Genomic DNA, 20,367 nt, shown 5'->3' with positions numbered 1-20,367 from the left:
TCCTGGTGTATTGTTAATTTTCTTTATATCCTCTTTCTTCAGTTTATTATTAGGCTTACCCTTTCCTGGGCCACTCAGGAATGTCTTTCTGATATGGCAGAGTACTTACATTATTTGTGTGGGAACTGCTTTGCAATATTTTCATTTTAGAAATTTTGCTTTCTCTCAGCGTGCCCTGGAAAAATGTGTTTGCTTTATTCTCATCAAATTTTGAGATGGTTTCTTTTTTCTCTTTTGGCAGAGTACTACAATATTATTACTATCATTTTCCGAGTTCTTTCTGCTTGCGTGTGTGTGTGTGTGTGTGTGTGTGTGTGTTTTGTTCTCTTCCCTGTTGTGATAGGAAGGGATGTTTTATTACTTTTTTTTTTTTTTGTCTGTAGAAGGACTAATTTCTATTGGGTTTGCAACTGGGCAGAAAATGGAGTCAGTAACACCTCTTGCATAACACCATTTTAAATCTCCCACAACAATGTATGGGTTTGATCATTTCATACCCCTGGGAAATATGGAAAAGCATGAGAGTATTTTTTTTGGCATAGGTCTTTCTTAAATGTGTTCTGATGACATAACAATTGTTGATAAATATCAAGGGGAGTCACTTTACCCAAGAGTCAGCAGGGTTAATTCATATCTTTATTTTATTGTGAGTTCTTCTGAAATATTATTTATATTGAATAATCTTGAAGAGTAGAGTTGAGAAGGAAAGGAAGATCAGGCATGGCATTGTATCCCCTATTTTTAAGAGGCAAACATTGTTTCTTTTTTAAAAAAAGTTTTTAAATTTTATTTGTTTTAATTAGTTGTACATAACAGTAGAATGCATTTATATATTTTGATAGATCATACATAAATAGAGTATTTTAAAATACCTTGTCTTCCCAGCTGTATATGTGTACTGCTCACATACTGGCTATTGTATGTATTAAAGAACCATAAATGAAGTCAAGGAACCAAGAGTATTTTGATATCAGTGACTTTCAGGCTAGTCTGTACTTGCTGATTTTTACTAGAGAGTGGCACTTTAAAATTCAGGCAGAATGTAAAGAATGTAATTTTATTTAAATTAGTGTATTTCAAGAGAGCGTTCGACAGATTCTGTTTCAAATCTTTCCTGTGTGAGCCTACTTTCCATAGGACCAATCCTGTGGGTAGTGTAATGTTGCCACGGACATGATAAACCCTCACTGCCCTTCCCTGTCCCCCTTCCCTGTCCCCCTTCCCCAGCCCAGCTGGGCTCTCAATGGCTACAACTTTTAGGAGTACCGTAGGTAGACTGCCTCTCTTGGTGACCCAGTTTAGAAGGGATTTCATTGAGTTGTGTTACTATAAACTGAGCTTAAAGAGAACATATTTTCAGAATTTCATATTTAGGGCAAGGTTTTCTATAAATTTTACAGATTTTTCCAAATTTACCTCTTTCCATCACCATGTAAATCTGCCTCCTATGACAGGCAGGCCTAATCTGGAGAGGGGAGGAAGACGCTGACTTGCAAATGAGAGTTCCACTTCAGTTCTCAGATCCTCCTTCTTGGGGGAGTTTCCTCTTGGCATTGCTTCTTTCTTGTAGAGAAGGAAATATTCCGAAGTAGAACCAGGCCTCCTGGTCAGCTTATTATCATGTGTGGTATTTGGGTTCATCCCTCTGTCCAGCCTCTAAATCTCTTTTGTATTCAAGTTTCCTGTCAACTATGGATATCCTTAGTGTGTAATAGGGATGTGACTGCTAGCCTGTTCTGGAGGTCAAAAGCAAAAGAAAATATAGCCAGGGTAGTGTTGACTTCAAATTTTATTTAATGGGGTCACAGAGTTCTGATTGAATCCTTACTCCCTCATTCCTCATACTTATTGTCACAATTACAGTGCAACATAGTAGGTTAGTGATTCTTTTATTTTTAAAATATTTTTTAGTTGTCAGTAAACCTTTATTTTATTTATTTATTTATCTATTTATTTATTTATTTATTTATTTATGGTGCTGAGGATGGAACCTAGGGCCTCATACTTGCCAGGCAAGAATTCTATCACTGAGCTACAACCCCAGCCCAGATTAGTGATTTTTTTCCCTGTTTCTTTTTTTTTTTTTTTTTGTACTAGAGGTTTGACCCAGGAACACTCCACCACTGAGCTACACCCCTGCAGCCATTTTTATTTTTTATTTTGAGATGGTCTCCCTAAGTTGCTTAGGGACTCACTAAGTTGCTGAGGCTGGCCTGGAACTTGCAATCCTCCTGTCTCAGCCTCCTGAGTCACTGGGATTATAGTCGTGTTCCACAACACCTGGCAAGATCATTGATTCTTAATTGTGGTTTTCTCACAATTTAGGGTGTTATGTTCTGAATCTTAAAGTGTCTCTCAAAAGTCATGTGATGAAAGTTTGGTTACCAGCCAAGGCTCTAGGAAGTGGGGCTTAGTGGAAGGAAGTTAGGTCACTGGGGATATGCCCTTGAAGGGTTTATTGGGACTCCTGCATCTTCTTCTCTTTCTCTCTGCTTACTGACCACCATGAGGTGAACAGGCCTCCTTTACCACATGCTCCCATCATGATGTACTGTGCTGCCACAGGCCCAAAGCAATAGGACTAAGTGACCATGGAATGAAATCTTGGAAAACCATGAGTCAAGGTAAACCTTTCATCCTTTAAGTGTTTATCTCAGATATTTTGTCACAGTGATATAAAACTGACTCACATTCACTTACTACAATCTCAAGAAAGAAGGTATGTGTGCACGTTAAAGTCAGTAATAAATGAAGTCAGTATGAACTGTGGATAGGCATTTGTATGGTGGCCATGTCATTTCGTTGTTACCATGAACTTTGAGATATACTCATGCAGTTTATAAGGACGCAATTCAAAAAACCATCCCTGCTTCTATGGATGGGATTTCAGTGGAAAACAGATTTAAGCATGACTTAATGTCACCTCCATTTTGGTGGGAGTTAGGGCTCCATGGAAATATTCCTCTAGTATATTAGTGGTTAAAAAAAGAAAAAAAGAGAGATTCTCAATTCTGATCAATTTTGTTTGAATTCTAGTTCTGCCAGTAGCTGTAGTTTCTTAAATGAGTTACTTTATTTCTGTAGTCTTCATGTCCAAGTAGGAGTAGTAGTAGAACCAATCTCATGGTGGTAAATGGATTAAATTTAGGTAATGTATATAAACTTGAAAGCCTGGCATCTGTAGTAAATACTAAATATTTCCTGGTGATTGTTATTATTATACAAACAAGTTCTCGTGACCCCTTATTTATTTATTTTTTTTGTACTGGGGATTGAACTCCGGGGCACTTAACTGCTGAGCCACATCCCCAGCCCTTGTTTTTTATTTAGAGACAGGGTCTCACTGAGTTGCTTAGTGCCTCACTAAGTTGCTGAGGCTGGCTTTGAACTCAAGATCCTCCTGCCTCAGCCTCCTGTAGTGACTGCTTGTTAAGGCAGAGTTGCAAACACTGTTCAGCTGGAACATCTACACTTTACATTGACCTTGCCCACATTTCTTTCCACTAATATAGACAGTTGATGTCTCTCTGCACTTCTATTCTGTTTTGAAAAATATATTAACTTTATCTCGTTAAACCCCACATCTCTGTGTGATTAGTGTCTATTGGCAATTGCAGGCTAGCTCTCAGTATTCCCAGCTCACTAAAGTGCTATCACAAGCCTGCCTTCTAAGTACAGAAGTTGTAAGCAGAGAATAGCCCCATAAATGTGTTTGCTACCCATTTATGCACCTGACATCAAGGAGCCAAAGATAATGTATAGGATTAGCAATATTTTGGTTTGACCTAGCATGTTTATTTAAGCATGATGATTTAATAAAGTTGTAAGGAAAAATGAAAAATAAAAGGCCAAAATTTCATTTATTAAACAAAATAGAACATTTCCTTTTACATTATTCTTAGTTTTTCTAATTTGATAGGAGGGATTTTCTTATTGGTCTTTTTAAAAGATTCGGCATTTGGACTCCTTATTTATATGCAGGGTAATTACAGATCAGACTATTTCTGCATACTTAAAATAGACTCATTTTATAAGAGTCTAATTCTCAAAGCTCAGATTATCTCAGACATGGCCTATTCCATAGGATCTTCTTCTGTAGATTAGAACAATTTTTAGAGAGGAATTAAATGTGTAAATTCTGCCATGAAGTTAGTGTGATTGATCTATAAATTGTTGTGTATTTCTACAATGTCTACATTTCAGTTTTCCGGGGTAATTAGACACCAAATGTGGCAAATTATTAATTTTCTGTCATTGCAGGTTAATAGAACATACTTTAACCATGAAAGTTAATGCATTTAAATACATTTGGTTAGAAAAAGACTACTTTGTAGCCTCAGCATATTCTCTTTATTTTTCTTGTGAATGAGTAGAGGTTGTTTTTATGACAAACCAGATTTTCCCTGTTATTAAAATTTCCTTAGTTTAGTTTTTTAAGTAGTATGGTCTGTCTTATCTTAAAGCAGTTACATACACGAGGAGATTGTGAAGAGTAAAATATATCATTTTTAGATTATTATTTGTGTCTTTCCTGCAAGAAAAAATATTGGCTTCTATTCTCTTGCCAATTTTGTGGGGACTGTGTATGGTACTTGCTCTAAATATGCATTAGCAGTTTATCTCCTAATAGAAGTAAAGAATAATTTTCTGCTGCTACTTTTTTCTTTAGCTTAGATTGGATCCATTCTTAAAGGAGCACAAAAGCAAACACACAGACCTCTCATTCTGATTTTAAATAATTTAGAGTGGAACTGTGAACACAATATTTTCCCCATTGAAGATCATTTTATACGAAGTTTAATATAGGTTTTAAAATTCTATTTAAAACTTGGGCTCAGGAGGGTGATGGTAAAGTGTGACATTCGCAAGCTGTTTCTTGGTGATGAAAAATGCACAAGAACATAACCCACACAGGACTTGTCAGGCAGCTTGGAATGTAATTTTCCACTAAATTTTACTTGATTCAGCTCAACACATGGTTTGTATCTTACATGTTTCTTGAAGGAAAAAAATAGGTGGTCCTAAATTAATACGATGCTTAGAGCTCATCCTTGCAATCTATGGTTTAACTCACGTGGAAACTAAACTCCTAGAAAAATATCTCATAACCTCCCATCCCTTCTTTGCCTGCCTCCCTTTCTTTCTATATTGAATTTGGAAATATCTTTGTCTACCTGTCTAATTAATGATAGGTTATTGGACTGAATTATAGTTCTCCCGAAATTCCTATGTTGAAATTCCAAACTATAGTATCTCAGAAGTAACTATATTTGGAAGTAAGATCATTAAGGATGTGATTAAGTTAAAATGAGTTCATTTGGATAGGACTGTAAGCCAGTGTGACTGATTTCCTTAGAAGAATATTGAGCGACCCCAGGTATGCACTCAGTTGGAGAAAAGGCCACATGAGGACCCAGTGAGAAGGTGGCAATCTGCAAGCCACAGTGAGGCCTGGGGAGAAATCAAACCTGCTTATGGCTTGATCTTCAACTTCTAGCTTCCAGAACTGAGAGAATCAGTGTTTTTGTTGTTGAAGCCAGACAGTCTGTGGTATTTTGGCACCTTTAGCAAAGCAGTACATACATATAAAATAAACCCTAGTTATTTAATTAGGATGTTTTCTTAATATATTGTTAATTATAAAATTTTTGCTACTATTTTTTTCCTCACACTGAGTGCTAAATGAAAGCAGATTAAATAGATGGGTTTTACTTTGAGGAAAAACATATTCAATTAAAACTCAGTGTATGATTAGGCAAATCAGTCTTTCCAGGAGGTTTTTCTCTTAATATATTTATATTAGAATAAATGATGCTGAAAGCACTATAAAACTCTAGGAATTCTGATTTTTTTGAAGGCAAGCATTCTGTTTTTGTTATATATTTCATTAAAAAATTAGCAACCTGTAATCATGGAGCATGGGATGAAATTGACCCTTCACTGAATACGTTTTTTTCAGGAAATAGGTTACTGTGGTTTTCAACTCTGTGGCAGATTGAGTAATTGACCCTGAAAGCATTCTTGCAGCTCTTATTAAATTTCTCAGCAGTTGTTTCTGCATTTGCCATGGTCTTCCTATAAAGGCGTTCAATCACTGTCGAGTGATATGCTGGATTAATACATTGGGACTCTTAGGAATTAATTCTTTCTTCTCTTTTTATTAACCTTAATGGTGAATAGCAGAAGTTACCTGATCATCCTTCCTTGGCATGCACAGCTTCAAGTTATTATGTGTTGATTATACCTCGAAAGATCTGATTCTGGAATCTGCAAAATCTGAAGTTCCACTCGCAAATTCTGATCTTCATTACGTAGAATTAATTGTTTTTGAAAGTACCACGTGAAAATTTACATGTAGTGGGTTGACTTTCCACCACTGAGACTTTTGGATAGTTGCATGTAAATTGGGGTGGTAGAAAAGTTGTCTGTGTTCCTGTTTTCTGCAACCTCTGAGTCATTCATTTTAAGCCCCTAACATCGAGAGACATGTTTAGGGATTTATTTGTGGGTATAAGGATTAAGATAGTATGTGCATATTCTGTGGAAGAGGTTGCTTCTTAAAGCACAAATACTGGTTAATATCTCCTAAATAGTGCAGGTTAGGAGATTCCTTGTCTTATTCTTTAGCTTAAAGCTAATGAATCAAATATTTTATCATTGCATATAAAATTTATTATAGGTTTCTATAAAATAATCTTTATTAGGAAACCTTCCTTTATTGCTAGATTGGACACTTACTTTTCCATTTTTATTTCAGGTATCTATAGGCTAGTTAAAATTATTTTTCAGAATTCCTTGTTGTTAGCAAATCTTCTTTCCCTTATGTAGTGAAATGTATAAATTTTTTGAGGTTGAGCAATTCTAGAATTCATGAAAAGTCTCACTTGATCATGATATCATGATGTTTTATTGTTTTAGCACATTTATTGAACTTAGTTTTCTTACATATTTTTGGAATTTTTGCTTCTGTGTTTATAATACTTAGGTTTTTTTTTTGTTGTTGTTGTTGTTTGTTTTTGTGGTGCTGGGGTTTGAACCCAGGACCTTGTGATGTGAGGTACACACTCTACCAACTGAGCTATATCCCCAGCCCTATACTTAGATTTTTAAAATTAATGTGTTAGTTTGTGAATTTTGGTAATAGGGTTTAACTAGTCTCAAAAAATTAATTTTGTAGCATCTGACTTTTTTGGTTATCTGCTTATATAACTTAGTAATTATTTATTACCTAAATTTTAGTTAAGTTTCCCTTCATAGATGCAACATCTCCAAGTTTTTATTTTTAAAATTTATTTTGTTTATTGAATTTTTTTTTTTCCTTAGGACAATCTGGGTAACTGAAATTTTTTTCTAGAAAATAATGAGTTTAAAAAAATAATTAAAGAAGAAAATGAGTTCATTCTAAATTTCTATATATTTTGACATAAAACTGTACATAGAATTCCAGGTTGATTAATGGCAACAAAAGATCTGTTCTTATACCGAATCACATTCTCCTTTGAATTTCTTTTCTTTTTTGAGAGGGTGTACCGGGGATTGAACTCAGGGGCACTCGACCACTGCGTCACATCCCCAGCCCTATTTTATCTTTTATTTACAGACAGGGTCTCACTGAATTGCTTAGTGCCTCACTTTTGCTGAGGCTGGCTTTGAACTCAAGATCCTGGCTGCCTTAGCCTCTCCTGCCACTGGGATTACAGCTATGTGCCACCATGCCGGAGCTCTCTCCTTTGAATTTCTAGTGTTTATTTGGTTCTCTCTTTAAACATTCAGAAGATTATCTCTTAATGGTCTTTACAAATAGCATTTGGTTTTATTGATCAAGCATACAGTATTTTCATTTTATATTTAATGCATATTATCTTCTGTTGTCTTTATTAATCCCTTCCTACTATGTCATTTGTTGCTCCTTTTCTAGCTGCAGTTAAAAGTCTAAGTCATATAACTTTTTTCTTTTCTAGTATGAACATATGTATTTAAATTTTCTTTTATGTAGTGATTTGACTGTATTTCAGGAGTCTTAAAATGTCATGTCCTTGTTGCCACATATTTATCTATGAATTTTCAATTTTGATTTTCCTTTCAACTGTTTAGTTTTCCTTTTATTACTTTTTAAAAGTAAATAATAATATAATGAATATAACAATATGATAAATAAATAACATTTATTATATATATTCACATAGTTGCCTATTTTTTGTTTCTGTTATAACAAGAGCATCTACTCATTTAGCCAGAATCTCAAATACAGTATAATTTTATTAACAGTATTCTTAATTTCTGATTTTATTGCATTATGTTCAGAAAATAACTTCTTGGAATGGACTATTTCTATAGTTTTCAGTATTGAGGTATTCTGCATGACAATCTCTGGTTATTTTAAAATTAATATTAAATATTTGGTTAAAAAGAATATAAACACATTAATCAGTACATTTAACTAAGCTGTTAATTCTAATATTTAAGCCTAAAGGTCTCTTATTTATTGATTTTCTGCTTGCTCTTGTTGATGTCTCAGCAGTGTTTGCCTATCTTTAGTTATCACCAACATTCAGTAATTTCTTATATATGTCTACCAATAGTTGTTTCATATATTTCAAAGCTATGTTACTGGACCTTTACTAGTTTATGATTTTTAAACTCCTCTGTAGATTTAAGTGTTACTGTAATGTATTATTTTTTAAAATTATCTTTGCTATGGTTTCCCCCTTACTTGTCTATTTTTATATTTATCTTTTGTTTTTAGCTCTGTATGTTCTCAATAGCACATTGCTAAAAATTTCCTTGCTTTTAAAAATTTTTTCTCTTACTAGGGGAAGCTGATTCAACTATGCTTATTATAATCACTGTTCAGTTTGAACTTACTTTCCTTCATTTTTGATAATTTTTTACTTTGAATGCTTTTTATTAGGAATCTTTCCTTCTGTATCCTCCCACTCCTTACCTCCTTCTCTCTTCCTCACTGCATTTTTTTCTTCTATTCCCTTTTCCTCAATATGTTTGACATTTGTACATTGTATTTATATCAACCTAGTGATTACCTTTTGAGTGTTAAGACACATGCTAAAATTTTTGCCTTTGGAGTTTATCAGTTGATCAGCCATCTGTCCCAATAAATTCAAGAATCTTAACACAATATTTTTTCTTGCCTATTGTTCCTTGCCTTCCTGTACTTCTTCCATCTCTTCAACTAAGTTTTAGATTGAGATAATAAGAAACTATGTGTGGGGGGTAGAGTCACACAGTATCCGTATTCTACTTGAGAGACTAACTTTAGTATAGATCAGTGATACCAAATAATCTTGTCATTGAATTTTAAAAAGTATTGCTTATTTGCCTTTTGCAGCCATTGCTGTCTGTGAAAATATTATGCTTGTTGAATCATCTTTATATTTAGATGCATTCTTTCCCTGAAGTTTTCTGGGAGAAATCTGTTCAAACATTGAGCTTACTACTTTTTCAGCAGTGTCCATTCTGACCATTAAATATTTTATTTCACTGATTGCATATTCCATATCCAAGATGCTTCGTTGGTTCTTTTCTTTCTTTCTTTTTCTTTTCTTTTTCTTTTTTTTTAGTGCTGTGATATCTTCTCAAAGCTTTTTGAAGGTTTGGTTATTTATAATCAAAGTTAATCTTATACTTAGGCTGTCACCTATTTCCAGACTTTTAGTATATCTGCCCATTACATTTTATACTTCTCTTTCAGAATGCTGATTTTCCTGAAATGGTTTGTGATTTGTGGTTGTATACTCATTGTTGTATATGAGAATCATTACCACTTTATTCTAGTTTCTGTAACTTATCTCTATTGACTGTGAAAGAGGCAACAGTTACAGTTTGGAGGATGAGAAATTTGCCCTTGCCCTTGGCGTTGGATTGTTGAGTCTACTTTGCTCCTCTCCAAATACCACATTCTCAGCTGTCTACTTTGCACATGTGCCTGTGTCTTTCTTGGGAAGCCATTGTGCTCACTGATGCAGTTACAAGTTCCTGCTGCTTTTTCTTTAATAGGTTTCTCCTAATGATGGGGTTTTCCCCTGAAGTTTTGATCCTGATTATGTGCTATCTTTCAGCATTCCTCAAAATTTCTGATTAGGCATTAACACTCTTTTTTTTGTTTTCCTTTCCTGATTCTGATGTACTATTTTTGCAAATTGTCTTTTCAGTCACAGTGAGGTATTTAGGGTGAGAAAGAAGTAAGAGCATAGAGTTCTTATAATGGTGCTACTACTCATTAATTGCCTGAATGTCCTGTGTTTTTTCATAAATGGTTTAAGAGAACACTAAAAAATGTGTTCAAGTTCAGAAATAATGTTCTGTAAACTTTCTGCAGGAAGTTCTTTCACTAAACTCGTAGAGTTGGTCATTTATGAATTATCACAATCATTAGCAACCTTTTGTGAATTATATATGCACTTACAACTGTGATCAGATAAATCCTTTTAGTAAGATGCTTTTAATTTCTTATCATAATTCTCTAATATGTTTTGATATTACCCTTTTATAATATCATTAAAATTAGATAATTTCCTATCAAAATAAGAGGCGAATGGTTGAAGTAGGTATGGGAGCATAGCCGAGTGAAAAGGTCATTCATTCTTGGCACTCTTTTAATTTTTATGGGTGGTAATTTTTCTTAAGGAGGAGTAATTTTGTTGAAATTAAACTGTAAGGATGAGTTCAAAAGGGAGTTCCATTTTGTATATTAGCAATATCTGAATGATACATCTTTGATTATCTATTTGTATTATTATTATGACAGATTATTATACAATTATGATTTACAAGAGTCAAATAGTAAAATCTACTTCAACATCTTCAGTTTTATGATCTCTGTTGCAACTACAGCTCTGTTGTGGCTAGGAGAGTCACAGACAATATGTAAATGATGACCAATGCCATCCTAATAAAACATTATGGATGCTCAAATTTGATTTTTTATTTAATTTTCACATATTGTAAACTCGTATTCTTCCTTTGCTCTATCTTCACTATTTAAAAAAAGTAATAACTACTCTAAGCTCTTATTTTATTTATTTACTTTTTTGGTACCAGGGATTGAACCCAGGGGTGCTTAACCACTGAGCCCACATCCCTAGCCCTTTTCTGTATTTTATTTAGAGACAGGGTCTCGCTGAGTTGCTTAGGGCCTCCCTGAGTTGCTGAGGCTGACTTTGAACTCTTGATCCTCCTGCTCAGCCTCTTGAGCCTCTGGGATTATAGGCCTGCACCACCACACCCAACTATTCTGCTTGTTTCTATAAAAAACAAGTAGAGGGGGCTGGGAGTGTGGCCCAGTGGTAGAGTGCTTACTTAGCATGCATGAGGCACTGGGTTCAATTCTCAGCACCACATATCAATCAATCAATCAATCAAATAAAGGTCCATCAACAATTAAAAAATATTAAAAAAAAAAACAAATAGAGTACTAGATTTGATCCTGGTTCAGTTGTTAGCCTCTAAATTAGGAGATTATGTAACAACATGTAAAATGTTTTTAATATATTAAGTAAAAAAAAGCAGGTATAAAACAGTAAATATAGTTTATCCCATCTTTGTAAAAGACAGTTATCAGCACCGGAAAAAGAGATAGCAAAATATTTACTGTGGTTCCTTTGTTAGATTATAAATAAATTTAATTCTACATATGTCCATTTTCATGACTTCAGTTTTATACTGTGTGTTTATTATGTTGTTTTTAAAAAATAAATATTCTTTTATCAGAAAAAAGTTATTTAACAGATGACACAGAATCTGTATGTTCTCAGTGTAATCAGGGTACTTATCATTAATTAACTTGATAAAATCTGTCTTGTTTACCCTCTGCTTCACTTTTAGCCAACAAGTCCCAAATTTGGAAAAGCTGACTCATATGAAAAACTGGAAAAACTAGGAGAAGGATCTTATGCTACAGTATACAAAGGGAAAAGCAAGTAAGTTCATTGGTTTTTGATATTTCATATATAAAATGATTCTACTCTCAATATTAAATAGCAGTTTATTAAATAATTCTCACTTAATATACAATATAGTTTTCTCCTATAAGGGTTAGTTTTTTAAGGCAGTGAAATTGGTTTTCCCTACTAGAAAAGAGGTTTGCAGATTTGCCAGATTGATCTTTTCTGTATCAACCCCTCCCCCCATTTGTTTTCTTTTCCCTCAGTGGAGTTGGAATCCTTTAATGAGAATTCATTTCCAGGTGTATTATGTGATTAATTTCTCATGGAGATTTCATGTTAAGAATAGAAGTAATGATCTGACAGAACCAAATGTATTACCATCCTTGACATCTTTTTAAATTGAACTTTTACTCCATCTTTCAGAAGTCACTATTTTTAAAAAGTGAAAACAAAACAAAACAAAACAAAACAAAACCAAATTCTGCAAACTTTTCTTTTTCTTTCTTTATACCTGCCTGCTTTGGCATTTTGATGAGTATATTTCCAATAGAGAAGCAACCCTTTCCTATTTGACCTTTTTCTCCCCATTACTATCCTGGGATCAGGGCATAGAATTGGATTCTTATAAAGCTTGTCTCAAATGTTTCTGATGGACATTTTTCTTTTCCTTAGACCGAGGACAGAAAGTTACTGTTTTTAGTGACATGTAGCTTCTCGAAAAAATGATGCCTTGTTATACCTTAATAACTTTACCAAATGATGCTGTAAAGTAATTTTGTAAATCATCCCTGTTTTCATTTCTTTTTAAAATCTTTATAGGAAAAATTAAGAGTTTCTCGGGCTGGGGTCTAGCTCTGTGGTAGAGCACTTGACTAGCAAGTGGGAGGCCCCAAATTCTATTCCCAACTCTGAAAAAGGAAAAAAGAAATAAGACCTTCTATCCTAATATTACATTTAAAAAAAGGTAAAAGAAAATTCTCTCAATGATTATTCCAAAAGCATAATTGGAAATTTTGACTATGTGCTAATTTATGTAATCTGACTTTTATGGAGTATAATTTTATATTTTTGTTCATGGTTTCTAAGTTAAGAAGATAAAGAAATATTTCTTATAAAAGAAGATATGAAGGTAAAGAAATGCAGAAAATGCAGTAAGGTTAAAAGTAGTAGCATTAATTTTGTGAGCTATAAAACCTTTTTAAAAAGGTCTATTGTTTTTATTTGAATGAAAAGTTAACATGGTGGGAAATAGAAAACAAAACAAAACTCAGAGCACTATTAATAATTTAACTGAGCTGCTTGAGAATTATTGAATGTCAAAATAATGGTCTAAATGGTTGAACTAATTTTAACAGAGACTGTGCTCCAAGTTTTTATATTCTTTCCTAAAGAAAAATAGTAGTATTTCACAAATTTCTTGCACATTTAAAGTTAATAACATGATGCTAGCTCTCCTTAATTTATCATATTGTATAAAATATAGTATATTCTTTTGCCTTATCTACTCCTCATAATGCTATAATATGCCCTATTATTATTGTCTCTACTTGACCAGTCAGGAAGCTGGGTGCATAGATAGGTTTAACCACATGCCCATTTTCACACAAGTGGTTTGTTAGCAAAGCTGACTTTGGCTTGTGCCTGTCTGACTTGAAGTCATCCCTCCCAACCATTACACCATCAATGCTTTTACAGAGTAAAGACCTTGAAGAGATATGGTTCATGTTGAATTTTCCAGATGGTTCTCACATATGCTCTGTCTTGTTTTAATGGTGACTCAAACAGAAACAAACACTATTTCATGATAAAGAAACAAACCAAGCACTTGAAACTATCTATTCACAAAAGAGGTGTTCAGATGATTTGCAAATGTAAGTTAATAATGCTATTAAGTATATATCTTAAAGATTTACCTCAAAATCTTAGAGAGAGTTGAAAAATTCTCCATTTATTATGCCTGAATAAAAGATAGACTTAAAAGTACCTATAGCCTTTGAGAATGATGGTTCTGGACAGTTGATAGTTTTTAATCCAGCAGGTCTAAATTTATCTTGTCAGCATTTCTTGCAGTTTAAAGCCTGCTGGCATATGTACTATTTAATTTTCTCCAGTTGTAGATGAAAGCCATTGCCTACTCACCTTTCCTGAGAGATGACAGGCTGCCTGGGTTTGCTTGCTTTAAGGTGGCAAGGTCAAGAGATGAACACCAACTATGTATGGGTGACATAGCAGGACTTGAGAGCCCAGTTTGTTTGGTGTGTCTCTGAGGGGCTGCGTAATTTAAAGAGCCAGCTAAACTGGGAGTCTGTTGTAGTAGTACACCTCACCACTGTCCCATAACTGTCTACATCCTTTCCTCCATCTTTAAATGTTATCTTTAGCCTACTCTCTAAGAGAAGCTTTTATTTTCTCGTGGTAAAGCTGCCTGGTATTTGTAGAGATTACTGTAATTTTTCAGTTTGAGACACACACACACACACACACACACACACACACACACACACACGCATATTTTCTATAGGTGTCAAGTCATTGTATTAGTTTGTTAGGGTTGCCATTAATGACCACAAATGGGGTGGCTTAAACTCAGTAATTTACTGTCTCACAGTTTTGGAGGCAGTCCAAGGTGTAGGCAGAGTTGATTCCTTCTGGAGGCTCTGAGGAAGAATCTGTCCCATGCCTCTCTCTCAGTTTCTGGTGGTACGCTGGCAGTCTTTGGCACTCCTGAATCGAACATGAATTGCCCTGATCTCTGCCTTCATTTTTACGTGGTGGCCTCACAGTATATGTGTGTATCTGTGTCCAGATTTCCTCCTTTGATCAGGATACAGTCATATTGGATTAGGAACATTCCTAATGACCTCATTTTAACTTTATACCTCTATAAAGACCTAATTTCAAGTAAGGTTACATTCTGAGATAGTAGGGCCTAGTTTTTTTTTGGAGGATACAGCTCAATCCATCACAGTCATTACTGTCAGTCCTCCCTAATTTGGCATTGCACTTATGACATTTTTCTTTTCCTACCTGCACTGTATGTGAGCTGTCCTTTAGCTCAGGGTTCTTCTTTATGCAATGTAAACAAAACACATTACTCTCATCACGAGGTTGGTGTAAGTCTTGGTTTTGGAATACTTGCAGCTAGCCATTGTTTAGAAACTTGAGGAGGGATAGAAAGGGTTTTTATTAGTCTTCAGTTCTCCTGTAGGAGCACATGCAGTGGGGAGCACTGAGATTCCTATTCAGGTAATTTGTAAATTACCCGAATACCACAATACCTAATTGGGTAATTGTTCTAAAGAATGATTGACTGATTATCCACATCCACATGTAGCACTCACAAATGCTCTTTATTTTTAAAAAGCTTTGAACTTACCACATTTTAATATTTTTTATATTTATATTTTTTATATTCATTTTTATATTTTTTATATTTATATTTTTGTATTTTTTTGTTTTGACTAGTGTTTGTCACCTCCTTTCTACACTCTCTACATTCTCTTTGTGATTTGTGTGTGAATGTGAATATGAGTGTGTTTGGGGAAGGGAGGCAATTTATCATTGCATAAGACTCAATTTCTGTCCTGGTTTGGTTTTCTGATTATGTTCTGTCTTCTAAATTCCTGTAGCATTTAATATAGATTTTTAAGAAAACCATGCATTGTACATTTAACATTTCAAAAATATGTGACATTCTAAAATATCTTTTTTTTTTTTTTTTTTTTTGATACCAGGGATTGAACCCAGGAGCACTTAATCTAACCACTGAGACACCCCTAGTTCTTTTTTCTAATATATATATTTTATTTAGAGACAGGGTCTCACTAAATGCTGAGGCTGGCTTTGAACTTGTGATCCTCCTGCCTCAGCATTCTAAAATATCTTTAATTCAGCAATTTGAATCATCTTTTTGCCCTTGTCAGGGACTTCTGTACATTGAAATTTGTAATATTTTTGAAACTTATTCCATGAATGAGGAACATTTATTATGTTTTCTTTAATTACACCCTTTTAAGCTCTAGGTAACAAGAGGTAATTCAGATGTGCATTTTACCATTAGGAAGAGAAATGGTACATATAACATAAATAATTCTACCTAAGTTAGAATGTTACACATTCTACATAAGCTAGAATATAATAAGAAAGACTCAGGTAAAACAGTGTGGGTTTTCAAAAGGAAGAGGGGATGATGGTGACTACAGTATTTTAAATCAAGTCTCGTTCATCACTGTGTATCCTTGTGGGATCCTGGGCATGACTTCCTTTGGTGACTTGAACCCCCATATTCCTCCAGAAAAAATAATGAAATTCTTACCTTTTGATTACTAGACTGAATTTGTTGATCCCAGAGTGCTTTAAAGTTAAAGCAGACTGATTCATTTTGTTATTGTGGAAATATTGATTAAGCAAAACATTTGAATATTAAAGCGGAATTGGCTTTAAGCAATGTAGTTTGGAAGGTTAAGTGCTTTGCTTATGTATGAGCATCCATGAATACATGTCTGTTGTAAATAAGAGCCAAGGTCACCTACTACCTCAATCTCCGAAGTCAAGATGTGGAAACCTATATTCTCTCAGGTGCACTGGGATCCTCAGGTGGGTTTCACCTGAATTCCCCCTACTCACAGAGGCCTGAATTCCACATGCAAGTTAAAGCTGTGAACCTTTGCTTTCTCCAGCTGAATCAGGGGGGATGCAAGATTAGTTGCTTCTGATTTCCTTAGGCTTTGTGTGCCATTTAGAGGAAGAACAACTTGCTCTTTTTTTCTGTGTCTGGAAAAGGAATATTGGCCTAACTCAGTCTAAGTCATCCCCACAGACGGTCCTAATTGTTGGTCATTTTCTCTGCTTATCTTCAGTTTCTGTTGAGGCGAAAATGCCAAGGCCTCATCTCTTGGAGGACCCTGCTGTGGGGAGCCTGCCCACGCTGATTTGTGGCAGCAGTGAATTGTTATCTCAGAGGTCAACAAGAACAATGGAGGAATTTGCTCACATTATGTAACATGAGATTTATGTGATTGAAAGTGCCAATCTTCTTTTAGCATTTCATTCTGCCAATTTGTGCTGAATAATTGAACTTGAATTAAATGACCTCATAAATTGAGGGACTAGCCAAACCCAGACTGAAATATACTAAATACATTTCAAAGAGCTTTTTAAAGCCCCAGGAGAAATAGGGGGAAGAAACACTGTTAATTAAAACAAGCAGCAGCAAGAAGAAAGGCAGCAGCAATTAACCACCTTTCCAGAAGATGTGAGATTAAAGATATGACTCTAACTACTTGCCCCAAAGGTCAACTCCATTGAAACACTATCAGGAGGAGTTTGAAGATTCCAAAAGTCAGACTTCTAGTTCACTTAAGTTTTAATACTAAGTGTTGATACTTGGACTGTCATGCTGATTTCCACTGTCCTAGGAGGTCACCTGCCCACAAATGGGAATTTTGTGCAGAGAGAGGGAAATTTGATCACATTTTATAAGCTTTGCTCTAGGTGCTCCTAAGGCCCACTGTGTTTCTCATTAGTTCTACTCTGATTTCTTTTAGATGTTGAATTCATGGGCCTAAGCTTATTATTGCAGCTCACTTCAAAGGTCAAGCCTGTAACCGCACTATTAGTCAAAGGATATGAAAATGGCATTACAGTATACTACAATCAATGTTGGTTCACATTTAATGCACACAATGTGGCATGACAAAGTATTAACAGGAGAAAGTGGATTTTTACAAGAAATTACTAATGGAGTAAATGAAATGTGTTACTAGGTATTTTCAGATATGTATTCCTTGAGTGTAAGTAAAATTTGAAAAAATAGAATCCTTTTCTTTACCTAGTTTGAGGAGGATAGTAGCCCACCCACCAACATCTGCTAATTTTGTTTTTTTTTAAATTCTAAAGTCTAATCAATTTGTAGATTCAGTCCTGACTTCCTCCTTTGGAGGAAGAGTACAGGCGTCACAGTCAGGTTCATTGGTGCAGCTGGTTTCATTTAGCTCACAGCAGATAAAACAAACAGTGCCTAATCTTTTTGACAAAATTGACAGTGAGGTTATTGTTTAATCAAGAAACATGATTTCAAATATTAGACTAAACTATACTTGAATAACCTTCCTGTTAGACAATGTTTAAGTGTATTGGCCTCTGTTAGCCATTTTTTGTTGTCAGCATTCGTTGATCATTTGATTAGAAGACCCTCAAAACAACTATCAGTGGTATTTGCTGTTTTCAGCAAGTATCTGAAGTGTTAATGTCTTCACTCTTTTGGAAAGAGTTAGTGTGGAAGTTTTCAATTATTGAAATAATTAAAAGCCATAATGTCAGGATTCCTAGAATTTTTCTCCCATACTTTGTTTAAGTGATTTTTGAGGAGAACTAGGGGAAGGAGATAATGATGAGACTGGTTTTAGTTTAAAGCATACTCACATTCCAGACTGGCTTCTTTATTATTGCCATCCTTTTAGTTTAAACCAGAGTGCTAGGAAGTAACATCTTTCTAGTCTAAACCAGCAGTTCTCAAATAGGAAAGGTTTTTCTTACCAGGATACATTTGATAGTGTCTGGAGACATTTTTGGTTTTCACAGCTTGGAAAGTGATTGCGGTTTTACTGGCATGTAGGGGTCAGAGATACTGCAAATGTGAGAAATCCTACAAATTTAACAGGACAGTCTTGTGCTACAAAGGATTAGTTGGTTCATAATGTCAGTACTGCCCAAATTGAGGAACCTGGTCTAAATAAGGAATACATGGAGGCAGTGTCTGTTTATGAGGTATTTGCTAAGTACCTTCTGAGGTTTTACTAAGCCCCTACTGTCTTCTGTGTGCTTGATCATGCAATGGGTAAGTAGAGGTGAACAAAACTGACAGAACCTATCTTTTCATGGAACCTGTTATCCAATGTGGGAAATGGAAACTTATGCAATCCACAGACACATCTGTAATTATAGTAGTGTGAAGGACAAGAAAGCTATGAGAGAGAGAGAGAGAGAGAGAGAGAGAGAGAGAGAGAAATGGACAATAGGTATGTAGGTATGTTTTAGATGGATGGACAGAGGAGAGGTCGTATGTGCTTAGATATCAAGGACTTGTCACCAACCAGTTAAAGAAAAGGGGCAAGAGTATTTCAGTTCAGTCCCTGAAGTGAGAAAGATCTTGGTGTGTTCTGCAAACTCAGAGAGAGCTGTGTGACTGGAGGCATGGGATGGTGCAGGGCAGATTGGCAGGGATTGAGATTTTAGAAGTTGGCAGGATCTTGAGCATTATCCTAGGAATATTCTATTTATATAGGACTCCAAAGTGAATCACCTCAAAACTGAGCAACTTAAAATGACTATCATTTTCTTTGCTCATGAATCTGCATTTGGGAAAGGACTACACAGACAGTGCATTTCTGCTCCATGTAGTACTGTTTTGTGAAGCTTAACTAGAATCTGAGGGACCCACTGCTAAAATGGCTCACTCACATGGCTTAAGTTCATGTTGACTCTTCTCACAGCTTAGATTTCCTAATAGTATGGTGACTGGGTTCTTAGAGTGAGCATCTCAAGACATAGGAGGTCAGATTTCTGGCTTCAGCTCTAATACATAAGAGTTTAGAAGTTGTGAATCTCACAATTACAAAGAAAAACAAATGCAAAGTACAAATCAATGACAAAAAAATCTGTCAGAGAATTGAGGTCACAGGGAAATTCACTATCCTAACCTGTAGAGATAGAAATGTCTAAATGAACGCAGCTGAGATCTGCTTACCCGGAGTGAAACCATTAGGGTCATAGACTGGTGGAGATACATGTATGGTAGGTAGTTTTGATGAATTAATGGAGACTTAGTATGTATAAGCATCAGAGTAAGAGCTCTTGGGAGTCAGTCTTAGGGAGGGCTACAGTCTTCTTTGGGCTTTACCTCCAAGAACACTAGTAAGTTTTCACAATGAAAATCCTACAAAGATCCCTTTGTGGCTCTGGTACATAGAGGGCAAAATGCTCCCAAAGTGTTCTTCATCACAAAGGCCTATTCTCCAGAGAAAAGTCTGTGTTAGAGCCTTCTCCCAACTGAAGAAAGGAAATTTTCTCCGTTCCAGTTCTCTGCAGCCTTCCTGTGTCACCTACATGGCAGGAGTGGGGGGGACCATAATTGGTAGTGACCACGGTTTTAAGGAAATAGATTGAGAACACTGCCACCATGGAAGGACGTAGAGACTGGAAAGGGGAAAAATGCCACGCCTTTGGAGAAACACAAGGCCACATCCATAGAATGGAGACCCTGTAAAAGAATGTGGACTTGCACAGAAGGTTGTAGAGAATGCTCACACTTGACCATACTGTGCCGCAATGCCAACTGGCTTCCAGTGTAATGACAGTGAATTATAGCTAAAAAAAGCTTCAAGAAACACATTTACGCTAAGGAGGAGTACTGAGGGAAACCCAAAGTCATGAGAAGGTAAGAATAGGAACACTAGAGTAAATG

General features: G+C 35.2%; 1 protein-coding gene across 4 annotated transcripts in view; it reads left to right on the top strand.

The window, feature by feature from the left end:
• The window catches only part of Cdk14 (cyclin dependent kinase 14), a 549,244-nt gene that overhangs the window by 145,456 nt on the left and 383,421 nt on the right, over positions 1-20,367 (top strand). For all 4 annotated transcript variants that reach the window (XR_007109786.1, XM_047560804.1, XM_047560806.1 and 1 more), the window contains one exon: positions 11,842-11,936. Coding sequence is in view for 3 of the 4 variants with exons in the window: in XM_047560804.1 (XP_047416760.1) it covers positions 11,842-11,936 (95 nt within the window). In the remaining variant the exon portion in view is untranslated. The remainder of the gene's footprint in view (positions 1-11,841; positions 11,937-20,367) is intronic.

Source organism: Sciurus carolinensis, chromosome 8 (genome assembly GCF_902686445.1).
Source record: "Sciurus carolinensis chromosome 8, mSciCar1.2, whole genome shotgun sequence".
In the NCBI taxonomy this organism is placed as follows: domain Eukaryota; kingdom Metazoa; phylum Chordata; class Mammalia; order Rodentia; family Sciuridae; genus Sciurus; species Sciurus carolinensis.
This window is presented reverse-complemented; position numbering and strand designations above follow the sequence as displayed.